General features: G+C 41.5%; 1 protein-coding gene across 2 annotated transcripts in view; it reads left to right on the top strand.

The window, feature by feature from the left end:
• COPG2 (COPI coat complex subunit gamma 2) overlaps nt 1-13,380 on the top strand; it is a 188,818-nt gene extending 175,438 nt beyond the window's left edge. For both annotated transcript variants that reach the window (XM_061414724.1, XM_061414725.1), the window contains 4 exons: nt 10,923-11,020; nt 11,788-11,926; nt 12,222-12,320; nt 12,784-13,380. In XM_061414724.1, the coding sequence (XP_061270708.1) occupies nt 10,923-11,020; nt 11,788-11,926; nt 12,222-12,320; nt 12,784-12,914 (467 nt within the window). In that variant the 3' untranslated portion in view covers nt 12,915-13,380. The remainder of the gene's footprint in view (nt 1-10,922; nt 11,021-11,787; nt 11,927-12,221; nt 12,321-12,783) is intronic.
• Nucleotides 13,381-13,554: the final 174 nt, after the last annotated feature.

Below are 13,554 nucleotides of genomic sequence, written 5' to 3'. Positions count from 1 at the left end.
GCCACTTCACCGAGTTTCTCTTTGACCTTTCTGCCAACTACACTGTCTTATGCAGACATGCTTTCCCAGATCCTGTCCTTATGTCTCATTTTCAGTTATCACTTTATCTCCCCACCTTTCTTTTTTAATAAATGCCTCACCACCTAGTTCTCTTCCTGACTCAACTGCTTTATAAGGACAAGCAATTTTCATTATCTTTTCTTTAAAATATGCTGAATAACAGTTTTTCTTAGTAAATGCTTATATTGCAATATCTTAAATTCAAAAGGCCTGTAACCATCTTCATTAAAAAAAAAATCCAATGTATCTTCTCAACCATCACAAAAATGCTATTATAAAAAACTCTTAAGTATTTCTTATAAACCACTTTCAAGAACAACTACATAATTATTTAGCATAAAATTCATTCACTAGTGTACATGTTTGTTTGTAGTGCAAAATGACCCCATACTATAAGACTGTAATTGCATTCTCCATTTTACACTGCATGGATAATGAAAGGTTCTCAAGAGAAATACCAAATGCAGATACATTTTTTAAATGCAATGTGTAAGAAACTTTTGGGAAACATTTACTTACCAACTGGTGAATTGCTGGAGTTGATCCACACATATTGTAGGGAAGACGACAGGAATAATGCACAACACATTTAAAACCCTTGAGCATAGGAAGTGAGCTTATAGATGGAGGAACTATATCTGCAGCAAACATACACTATCCCAAACAGTACAGACTCAGTTTTTGCCAGCTTAAGAGTGCTGACTGACTGTACCAGGTTGCTGGAGCACATGATGATATGCAGGTTAAAAACTTTTCATGTTAACAAGTATTCTGATAATGTAGTAAACAGCTGGAGATACCCACATTCTTCATTCTGGTCCCAGGAATATTTGCCATTTTGCACCTTGCATGCTACATACCCAACCTACTTCATGCATCCCTCTCTAACCAGCATCTTCTCTCCCTTCCCCTTTCCTCTTTCTTTAATACAAGCGTTTGCAGTTGCTTCTTTCACTGTCAACCAGCTCTCATGTGACACCTTAACTTCTTGGCAAACTAACCTCATACTTACAGGCAAGTCTTCCATAACTCCTTTTGAACATCTGCCCTACCACATCTTAAACATTCTCCTTATCTTTCCCTGCAGATTCTGTAATATATCGATGAGTTTAGTACTATGAGGTTTGCTTCCTCATGATCTCTGACCACTCCTTAGTCAATAGCACTCATTTGTTCTACCAGAAAAAAGTATCCAATCCACGCCTCCTAAAAGGTCAATCAGTGGTGATATCTTTAAGTTTCCACCAATGCCTTCTTGTCAAGTTTTATCTTAATCCATGTCTTTCTAACATTTCTTCACAAGTAGTCACTTCAGTCATAAATTTCCCACGAACACTTCAAGAGCCAGCCTACCCAAGTCCTGTTCTTCTTTAGGCCCCAGATCCTCTTTCATTCTCAACACAGTTGAGGGACCTGATGGTTCTGTTTCTTTCATTCACACGTGATCTATGTTGTTGCCATTCTGTTTACTCAGAACTCCTATATAATTCATACTGTGCCCCTTTACTTACTTGCCATCCTCTTATTTTTTTCTTATTCTGTCATAACCTCCGGCCTTAGTATGGAGTAATAGCCATTTCATTCATCACTATGACTATTCAAATAATGTCTTTCCATCTGCAAGTAACTTGAACATTGCTCTTCTATTCCTTTTCTGCCTCCTCCTTTTGCTGAAAACTCCCTGTGTTTCCTCCAACATGCCTTCTTCTTCCAGCTATATCATTCCAATGAATCTAATCATCTTTTCTGGATATGTATACTTCTAATATTCAGCACCCACAATTCCACCTTCATCCATCTTCCTTATTTCTTGCATTCCGTACTGAAATCTAATCAGGATTCCTGCTTTGGCCCATTTTAAGTCCAGCTGCATTTAATCACTCTCTAACTTCTCATTCTATTGACTACGCTGATTACTAAAAATCTTTTTCCAACAAAACTTTCTGGGCAGCAACACATCATACTGTTGCTCTTATTTAGCAATATTCTCACTTCTTTGCTCAGCTGGTTGATGTCTGGCTTACCATACAGTTCTTCACTGAACGTCCAGTTCTGACGGCCCTATGCTCCTCATTCTGGCCCTCTTTAGTGCCCTTGTTTGTTTAACATTTTGCGAAACTGCATGCTCTGCACCACAGCCTATATCTACTCCCTTCTCCTTACTTAAACCTCAGCCTCTGTTTTTCCCTACTTTTTCTTTCTCTCTCTTTAAAAATACGTATCTCAGCAGTTTCTCTCAGCCAGTCCTAACAGACTAATTTCTGAGCAGTTTAACATCATACTTCAACAAGTTCTTCCTGAGTTCCATTGATTATTTGCTCTGTCATATATGAACATCTATAATATTTTTGGCTGCCATCTCTAATCATAGTGAGGGACACCTCAAGTCTTCTCTTGAGGTGTACCCTTGAGGCATACTTACATTTACTTCTTAGCAAATACAGTTCATCCTTTCACCAGATAAACCACTCACCTGCACTTTCTAGTCAAACCAGTATCTTTCAGGTTGCTATCAATGACTTATCATCCTAACTTTGCCTTCTAAACATTCTTATCAACCCAGCCCTTTAAAATGTTTTATTCCCCCCAAATTCATACACCTACTGCCTCACTTCTTTATATCTTGATTTTATACTATATTTGATTGATATTTTTTAAAGGAACAGAACAGTGCACATATAATTGAGACTTATGTACCACCTAACCTCTTTCCTAAGAGAAGAATCACTAAATAATTTGATAAACTTTGTTATACTTTTCATAAATATTTATATACCCATAAATAATATGTAATGCTATCTTTGAGGGTTTTTTATATAAATTGTCCCATTTTTTTTTCCATGAAGACTATAAGTGCTAGTCTACTTTCTAACTCCTACTCATTCATATGCAGGCCTTTACTTCTCTCTCATTATACACACCACTCCCTGTCCTCTTTAACAGCAAACATTTTTAACCAATCAGACCCCTTCTGAGATGTGACAGACTTCTCCATTCCAGGTCTCTTCAGTTCCATATCTCATTTGCCTTTTTGCTACTCTACTGAGAACCCCATTCTAATTCATGCAATGCTCCCATTACTTAAGATTAAAACCCCCTCTTCTTTCCTATTCTTTTATGCTCTACCATATCTTAACTGTTTCAGCTACTGTCCTATATCACAGCAAAGGGCACAGTATTTTTCTGCTGAGGTTTACCTCCCTAGTGATTCCCAACCATTCCTCAAGAAATACAAATCATCTTCTCTACAGAAGAACCACTGGCCCATGCTCCCTATTTGGTCAATCCTGATGTGTTTTAAGGTTACTAACAATGTCTTTTTATGAGAATTCATCTTAATAAAACCCCTTTAAACTCTATTAAACAAGCTTTTAATTAAAAAATTTTACTCACAGCATTCTAATTTACTGTGAGTAATTTACTCAAAGCATTCTAGTCTACTCTCTAATTCCCATTTTTATCTAGATCCTTGAAACTCTAACAGATACACCACTCATTACCATTGGGCCTTCCCATACAATGTGAACATTTAAACTTATATCAAGATCTCCATTCTGCATCTCATTATTACATCCCTGATCTGTATTGCTGCCACTCCATTATTCTTGTCTTCTCTAGTTCATACAATAGTCCTTTATTCACTTCACAAACTCTCTTTTCCTTCTTAGTCCATTATAAACTTAGTCCAAATACTGTACCATGACCCACCAGTCAATAAACACCATTCTTAAATCAACCCTCCACATCTGCAGGAAGCTTCACTGCTCTTTCATTCCTTTCCCTCTGTTCCTGTGTTGCCCTAGAGAAGCAAGCTTCCTGGTCTTCTGTGTCCCTCTTTTCAGCTTCCACCTACATTTACGCATGCTTACAGATACAGTTGTTGCTTCGGGACAGATATCCCCTCATGTTGGGCACTCACTGCTCAGCCCCTGCCATCTTCCCTAAGTGTCCCACACTCTTTCCCACAGCATTTGTTTGTACCATTGATTCAACAGAAACTTCCAGAGGGTTCCTGTCACTGGCCTACCTTTTGTGTCCATCCCACTTGCCTTGTTTCTGACCTTTCACTCTTATTGACCACACCCATTACTGCCAGTATTTTTCCAAAAAGCATCCTGGACCGCAGAACTTCATACTCCAGCTCTTGTTTGGCTACCTTTTAACCTCACTTTCTCTCCTTATTCATACACACCTCTGACACATCTCCAGTTCCCATTCGCTAATGTTCCCATTTAGCGCTCTTCATGCCCTTCCATGTTTATTCCTCAGCCCTGCATGTTCTTCACCCTAATTCACACACACTTTCTCCTTATTTAGCTTCTAACCTCTTTTGCTCTTTCCTTCTTTGCTATATTTTCATTCAAGTCTCCCCAGGTGCTTCTCTTACCTTCTGTAAATTCTAATATATTTCTTTAACTTCTGAGTATATCTCATATAGTCAATTTTCCTTTGGAGAATTCCCCCATATATCTTCAACTTTCATAGCAATGAATGCATATTCTTTTTGAGGTTTCCTCCTCTCCTCACTCCCACTCTATCCCTCACTCAAAACCAATTTTCTACTCTTTAGACAAGCCTTTCCCCTAGACAGCTGCTAAGCTGTCTTCTTCCTTTTCATCATGGTCTCTGGCTCAGGTGTGGTGCCATATGCCTCCACGTGGTATCAGTGACAGTTTCTTCGTCAATATTAAGTGATACTGTCTCATCTGGCAGCAATGTTAACTTTACTATTGTACTCCTTTTTGGCTTATTAAAAATGGTACCTTATATTCAGCACCCCTCTTTGATTCAGAGACTGGGTACGTACATATTCCCATATCTAGATAAAGGAACATGTCACATTCAGCAGTCACGGTTCAGACCCTGGACTGGATTATATAGTTCCAGCCCCTGTAGCCTGTCTTCTACAAAGTCTCCTGAACAGTTCCCCCCACCCATCACCTCAGTTCTTATGTAGCCACATTCCCTCCTTCCTCTCTTTGAGTGGTTGTGATCTAGATTAACAAAAATCACTGTCTTCAGGTTCCTCCTCTCCCACATCCCAGGATTTCTCACTCTAGCACTCTTTCAATGCCCCTACTCGTTGGCCATGTTACTTCCTGCAAGCTTCCCACCCAAGTCTTAAGTCACACAGCCCCTTCCCTTTTTATAGCCACCATTCTCCCTTTATCTACTGTCTTTTCTTACAAGTCTCCTCAGTTGCTTATTTTCAACTAATCCTAGTATGACTGCTTGCTAGCAAAGATTTTTTTAATCAGAATTACTCCTTATCTGCCTTTATCTAAAGCAGTGGCTCTCAAACTTCAGTTTGTTAAAATACAAACGACTGAGTCCCACTCGAAATTGCTGATTCAGTGGGTCTAGTGGGGCCGAAGAATTTTCTAACAAAAACCAACCCCTTTAATTTAAAATTTCCAACGAAGGCATCAGGAGCGAGTCTACTCCTGACTATCACTCCTTTTCAAGCCTGTTTCTCTCCCATTGTACAGACTAGTCATTGCAGTCTGGCTGACACCCAGCACACTGAGCACTTTGGCCCGTCCTCACACCTGCAGGCTTGCCCACTCTGGGAATCCTGAGGGTCCTGTGGTTTGCTTGTTGCCCTCCATTCAGAGTCGCCCTCTTGTCTGTGCAGCACTCCTCTTGGCTTTAACTCCCCCCGCCCCGTGCCCTCTTCTGTGTCTTTTGGCCCACATATGGGACCTTCTCTCTCCAGTCAATAGCTGTCATTCTTTAAATGGTATTCTTTTAATCTGGGGGCATCTGTAACGTCACTCTCCAATTCGTTTTCTTGTTACCTGTCTTGCCCTGAAGAACTGTGGTACCTTATCTTTAGCTTCTCTTCTTGTTTTAGCTACCATTCTATTTCACTCAAGTGGATCCAGTCTCCTTGGAAACAGCACTCCCTAGCCAGGTTCTCTCCTCTGTAGCTGTCTCTTCACTTTCTGAAAACCTTCACATGGCAGAGTAAATTCTAAGGATAACTTTAACGTGGTATCTGCTTGATATTTGTTTGTATCTCCCTTTGGTTTTTGCCCTCCCACATCTTAATTACATATAGCATAATTTCCTTTACCATCTGTACATGAAAATAACAAATGAAGTTTTACTTTTCAGTTGGGTTTACAACTATCCCTGGCCGCTTACCTCATGATCCATGCTACAGAACCAAGTGCTCAGAGATTTATCTTGGTGTCGTTGAGGTTGCTAGCCTGTTTTTAATCCTCCTAACTAAAACATCCCATTACTTTTAGGCCCTGTTCTTCTCCCATTGTATATACTGCTTTTCAGACTCTGGCATTAAGAACCATCATTTGACCAATTAGACCTATTATAAGATCTTACAGGAGTTCCCATTCTGGGAAACTGTTCCTCATCTTATCTGCCCATGCCACTCCACCTGTTCTCAATTACTCTTCACGTAGTTCTTCCCTTGGGTGGTTTCCCATCTCTCTTCTTTCTTGTTTAATCATGATCTCTGGTACAAGTACAGTGCCAGCTCCCTCCTGCAGTACCTGCCAGTCTTCACATGACCCCATCTCTTCTGCAGGCTCCTCTGCTCTTTCCTTTGATTGACCCTAGAGAAACACTATGTTACCTACATCACTCGTTTTTTCAGCAACTACCTTTGTAGCACTCCCCATGGATTGAGTAGTGAGTGTTTTTCTTTCATCTTCCTTGTTTCCTGCACACTATTATGAGTACATTTGCACTCTTCAGTTCAGTACAGACCTTCACAGGATTCTGCCACTGGCCATGGCTCAGATCCATCACCTTTAGACTCTTGTTTTATCACTCAGTTGGTCATATTTGTTGCTTCAAACATCACTGGAGCAAAGATTCCCAGATTCTGTTAGGCACTCACTCATTAACACCAGCTCTCATATGCCACTTCCTCTTCACATCCTCTCTCCTCTTTGGTTGTAATCTAGCTTAGCTCCCATCTCTCTACTTAATACGCATCTCTGCCCTTTTCCAGTGTTCCTCCTTCTGGCCCTCTTTACTGCCCTTCCCTACTCTCACACACCTTACATTCAGCACCCCAACTTAAACCCTCTAACTTCTGTTTTATGCTTCTAGCCTCCATCTTCTCACCTGTCTCTTCCTCCAGAATTTTTTCCACACAAATCTCCCTAGGAAATGTCTGTCACTTTTAGCCATAATAGGGTAACTTCTAAGAGTAACCAATTTTAATGGTACCCTGCAGTAATCTACCATATCTCAGCTGTCTATCACCCTTTCATTTACCATCTGTCTACAGATGAAATGGATGCAAATACTTCTCTTCAGGTATATTTCCTTCAGAATCTTCACTCATCTCCCCATCTACTACAATAACCTCCCCATCTACTACAATAACCTATCCTCTGGCCAAACTACCTATTCACGTCCTCTAATAAGTCAAACCTGATCTCTAAAGATGCCAGCAGTGGGTTTTTATCTGCATTCATTGTAACCGGCTTCCTTATATACTTTCCTGTCACCCAAGTCCTTTGACAATTTCCCTCCAAATTGGTGCTTCAAGAGCTGATCTGCTCCTCCCTCCCACTCCAGTCTTTGGCCTCACACTTTGTGTACTTCTCATCCCCACACGGTCTTTACGTTCAAAACGTGTCCCGTTAGACCCTGCTGAGCTCTGGCAGGGTTTTTGATTCAAAATCTTTGTTCCACACCTCTCTGCCTTCTCTGCTTTCCACTGTACAGTATTTCCATTTCTTTGCCTCCAGTCTCTCTCTCCTTTCCTATTCCATCCTGACTTGTGGCCCAGGAGTGCTGTCTTACCCTTCCTGTTGACCCCTGTCATTCCTCAGTGGCTCCTCTCTGCCTGGGAGCAGTCTAATCTTTCGGTTCTGTACCTTTCTTCCTTGCCCCCCATATTTGTCCTAGAACAGCCTTATCTTCAGCACCCCTCCTGCCACGTGTGTAGCGTTTCCCTGGAGAGCACATATCCTCATTTTTGGCACTCACTGCCCCACTCGCTTTCTTTCATTTGCCTTGACTCCCCTCACTCTCTATGCACCGCTTTCTTCTCAGTTCGGTCCAGACCTGTGGGGAATGCTGCAGGTAGCTTGTGTTTCTGGCCCATCCCTCCTATCCTCTTATCTTCTGCCCCACTGACCACATCCTTCTCAGTATCTATCATTCCAGCGAAGCTTTCTGGAATCGCCGCATAATCCCCCTTACCTAGTCGCAGTCTTCCTTCCCTCCAGTGGCTGAGGCCTGGCCGCTCCCAACCTGCCATTTGTCATAGCGCATGTCCTGCTCCCCAGCCTGAGTCACACAGCTCTTGCCTTTCTTGTCTTCCAGCATCCAGCTTTTCTTTAATTCTGTGTTTTGGGGTTTTTTCCGTACAGGTTTGCTCAATAGTTATCTCCCATTTTCAGTCAGTCCTCACAAGACAAGCCTCCTTTCTGGGAACAGTTTTAATGCAGATCTTCAGGGCATTCCTCCCCTGTGCCCTTGTTATCTGCCTTGTGTGGCTCATGAAGCACTTATCTTTTTTATGGCAATATGCTCAGTCTTGTCCTCCTGCCATGGAAAGGCTCTCTCACCCACTCTCCTCATCGCTCATGTTAGTAGTCATCCTTTCTCACAATAAGTGATTGCTACCAGTGGGTTTTACTGGAGTTCACCTTAGAGTCCATGTAACTCTTCACTGTATCAACCAAACCATTTAATTGAAAATTTGCCACAAAAGTTTCAGGAACACTATCTGTATTAATACCACTCCCGTTTACTTTTTTAATCCATTTTTCCTTATCCTTGCTTATACATAGTGTCTTGTGTCTTTACTCATAATAAAATTTAACCAGGTAGCCCAGTCTCCGATCTACCATTGTTCCCATCTCTCTTTACTGCTCTTCCTCATTTTCCAGTGGCCTCGGTGAACCAGCATGGGATTCGCCATACCCCATAATCTTCTATGACTCAGCATCTGCCCTGCCTCTCCATTTTTATTTGACCTTTGTCCATACCATAGTCCCATCTTCTCCTTTTTTTTTTAAAATAACTCAACTGACCCATTCTAAATTTCTGTTAATTTCTACTTTCTTCTTCCACCTTCCTCCTGCAGAAAACCCTACCTCAGTTTAACCAAGATCATTCATCAATGAACCCCCTACTGCACTGAAACAGATTCTGTAATTGATAGGTACACCCTTTCCTATGTGGGGCAATCCACTTCCACCATCTGTTTTCAGTATACTTGAGTAAATTCACTTGCTTTCTGAATTCAGGCCTATTATTCATAGGATTCCTAGCAGTGGCTTCAATTATCTCTAACATTTTAATCTCTTGACTGCTTAAGCTCACTAGAGCCTACTGCAAAATATCTATTCTCCTCCTCCTTCCTTGGAAGTATAAAGTATTTCAGATTTGTTCCTAAACAGATTCTCTTCTCAGCACCTATGTACTAGCATCTCCTTACTGCTTCCATTTATACCATGCCTTTCTGGCCTCTTTCCTTTGGCTTGTGTACCTTCCTCTGCTTGCCGAAGCTCTTTTGCATCTTTTGAGAATCCGATTAAACTGTACATCCTTTCAAATTTGTTGTAATTTCCCCAGGCTGTTAATCCTGAACTCCCACATAGCACTCTGTTAAAGCTTACATTAAAGAGTCTATAGCATTGAATTGTAATGCCAACAGGTGTGTAGAGGTAGACCTCTCACACATGCTTATTCAACTCCTAGACAATCAGCTGTGGGGAGAGAGGTCACGTCTTAGTCATCTTTTTACCTAAGGGCCTGGCACATTTATTTGCACCTTTACATTATAAATATATTGACATTTTCTATATTTTTGAATGGAGGGAGTTTACTAAAGTTAAGATTGAGCAAATGAAAGTCCCACTCTCCAACCTGTCACACATGGTCTTTACATCTGAGCCTGTTCTTTCCTTTCCTAGCCTGTCCCCCAGCTTTCTAACTCCACAGTTTCACACACACACACTGTCCCCCAGCCTTCTAACTCCATAGTTTCTCTCTCTCTCTCTCTCTCTCTCTCTCTCTCTCACACACACACACACACTGTCCCCCAGCTTTCTAACTCCAGTTTCATACACACACACGAAACTGTTTAAACTGTTAATCCTTTTCCAGTCCATGGACTAGACCCTTTGTGCCTTTTCTTCATCCATGATTAATAAATACCCTCCTTCAAACAATTTAGAAAATCCTATCTTCTTCATGAAGACTTCACTGTCCTTCTTTTCTTACTGTTTCTGCTGATTATCTCAAAACATATCATTGCCCACTTGCTCTTCCATTGTACGACACTGACTTTGCCAATATTAGAACTTCATTGCTGACCTACTCACTACAGGTTGAAAGTTGACATACTGCAAGTTCATTCTGGTGATCTGTAAATCCACTGTTGGTCCACAATCTCTAGATATGATTATTTGTAAAAGATACTGAGACTCTGATATACTTTGTCAGGATTAATGATCTGTGTGCTTGTAACTATCCATATTTTATGCTTTGTCAGCTCGTAAACCAGTGGCTTTTAATGTTTTGCCCGGTGTGGTGGAAAGTTCCTTGGAAAGTGTCTCCCCTGCTGCTTTCCTGATCCATAGTCAGATGCTTTACCACTGAGCTCGACCCCCTGCTTTCCTTATCTGAAGATAAAAACAGAATTTTGCTCAGGTCTTGTTTTCTGTACTATTCTGACTTGCAGCAGGAACCAGATTTCAAAGTCCAGCCTACAGGCGCCTTGTGAGAACTATGACCCTAGAGAACAGCCTACATATGTTTCACTTGATAATTCAGAACACAGAGCCAAGGGCAGACCGTGCCTCCCGGGTGGGCTGGAGACCATGTGCCTGTGCGGCCCTGACACAGGCTTGCCTGCTCTGTCTCCTCAGCTGCAGGCACCTTTAGCTGCACCATGAAGTTCACTGTCCGGGACTGCGACCCTGACACGGGGGTTCCCACCGAGGAGGGGTATGACGACGAGTACGTGGTGAGTCTCCCCTGCACAGAGGGACTCACTCTGACCCCTTGCTCCACTGAGTGACTTCTGTCCAGAGAGAACATTTTTATAGGAACATCTGACATGAACTTATGGGACTATATTCTTCTCATACACGCTACAGCTGAGGAGGACCTGGGTTAATCTGTCATGGGATTTACCCCATGACTGGTTAATGCAAAACTCACCGTTTCTAATGTCTTTGTTAATAGGGATAATTCAGAGATGAAAATAATTACATGATCTTCATTGAGATCAGTTTTATTTAAAGTATTGAGAATTGCGATTTTTTTGTTTTGTTCGGCAACTTTTAATTTACTTGTAGCCACATCATGGATGGCAAAGGCTTCAAAGAATTCAGGGAAAGTTTTATTATGGAAAAATCTACCTGTTAGAGAATGCAGAGTTCAGAAGGCCACATACAGCCTGAACTCTGTGGTGATATGTGGGAACGTGACTGCTCTGTACCTACCCCAGTGCTACAGATGCTGATCTGAATACAGGTCTTGCCAAACAACCTGGTTTTTTGCTTTCCTTTGTCAGGGCCTATGCTGTTTGACTTATCCCCATGCTGTTTGACTTATCCAGACTACAGAACTTCAAACTAGTCTGAAGTTTTAGTTGAGTTTAGTAGTTTTTCCTAGGTTCGTGCAAAGGATATAATGCAGGATGATAAAACCAAATGAACTAGTTTCTACTGTGTTTGTTCTGAATTGAGAGGGTGTTCATTTTCTGACCCCTGCTTGTTAACCTACTAGCTAGAAGATCTTGAAGTGACTGTGTCTGACCACATTCAGAAGGTAATGAAGCCTAACTTTGCTGCTGCCTGGGAGGAGGTTGGCAACACCTTTGAGAAAGAGGAGACCTTTGCCCTCAGTTCTACCAAAACTCTTGAAGGTAAGAACAATTTTCCTTAATAGTGTATTGCCTGATAACAGTCTAACACCTAATAGGCACATTTGTTATTCTAGAAGGACACCCTTTTCTTAAATACTTAACCAACTGTTTCACTTAAGAGGCCAGAACCCTGTCTTCATCATCTGAGTCAGCCCACTTCCAGTCCAGTCACCTCCCTGCACAAACCACCACCAGTCCCCACCTCTATCGCCCACCCCCCCGCCCCAAACTAGTACAGAGCCAAACCCCTATGCTGACCTTTTCTGATACTGCTGCATCCATCTTCTCAACACAGAAGCTGTCAACAACATCATCACATTTCTGGGCATGCAGCCATGTGAGAGGTCAGACAAAGTACCTGAGAACAAGAATTCCCATTCCCTCTATCTGGCAGGTAAGAACCTTTATCAGATTTCTTTATTTTGTTGCAGAATTTGATAGGAAGGGATGTGCATGGGCATCTCATGCCCTGCTACTGTCCCACTGTTAGCAGAGTTACAGCTTGAAGCCCCATCAAACTGAATAATGTTTTAGCTGTTTAATTTGCGTGCTGTCCTTAAGTTGTTCTCTTAAGATGCATATTTGGCCCAAAGCACTTAAATCTCTCCTATAGCTACCAATGCCCCCACCTTAAGTACTCCATATCAGTATTACTGAATACCTTCTATGTGCCTGGTATTATGGGAATATAAAAGAGTATTTAGAATCTGTATGTAGGATTCAATTCCCACCATAGGCATAAATCTCTAGAAAAGCTAAACTAATAGAAAGGAAATGCAGGCAGAGCATGAGAAGTTTCATTATTCAGAGCTTGTTTTGAGTTCTTAACATGGTTTCCTCACTTCTTTTCCTCTCAGGTGTATACAGAGGTGGCTATGATTTATTGGTGAGGTCCAGGCTGGCCTTAGCAGATGGGGTGACCATGCAGGTGACTGTCAGAAGCAAAGAGGGAACACCTGTAGATGTTATCTTGGCTTCTGTTGGATAAGGTTTTACTGGGCGAGTTGAAACTGATGTACCCTTCACTGTCGGTGGGCTTTCAGGCTATTGGCATGAATTTCCCAGAATCATACTTTTAAAAATTAATGATTTCAAAAAAAAGCAAATTAAATATTTGGCCCTGAGCCAGCAGATCAAGCAAACATCTGTCTTTGTGCATGTCTTTCTGTTGTTGTTCCTTTTTAATACACTTGGTCAGCTTTGGTATGATAGTACAGCTTTTGGTGAGCTTGAAAATCAAATACTATCCTCTACCCCAGCTGCTTAGCTTCATTGAACTCTTTAATGTGTGTCTGAAGGCTCCTGGCAGTGTTGGAAAGCTTTTATCCCAGAGGGGTGGTTGGGGAGGGGAGCCAGAGTCCACTTTTGTCAAAATTCATTTTTATTAATAGAAAAGAAACACTTATTCCAGTTGTTATACTTGAAGTTGCTAATAAAAAAAATATAAATCACCACTTAATGATCCTGCTTTAACTACTAAGACAATGAAACTGCGGCTTAAAAAAAAGTATTCAGCACCATTTGCTCATAGGCCTTTCAGACTGTGTTCTTTAAGTTTCTGGAACTTTCCTGTCTGTAAAGTACAGGAACTGCTGAGCTACATGAGGAACCCTCTCTGGGACAACCAA

This window comes from Bos javanicus, chromosome 4, assembly GCF_032452875.1.
Source record: "Bos javanicus breed banteng chromosome 4, ARS-OSU_banteng_1.0, whole genome shotgun sequence".
In the NCBI taxonomy this organism is placed as follows: Eukaryota; Metazoa; Chordata; class Mammalia; order Artiodactyla; family Bovidae; genus Bos; species Bos javanicus.
Note: the sequence above shows the minus strand (reverse complement) of the source record. Positions and strands in the feature narration are given on the sequence as shown.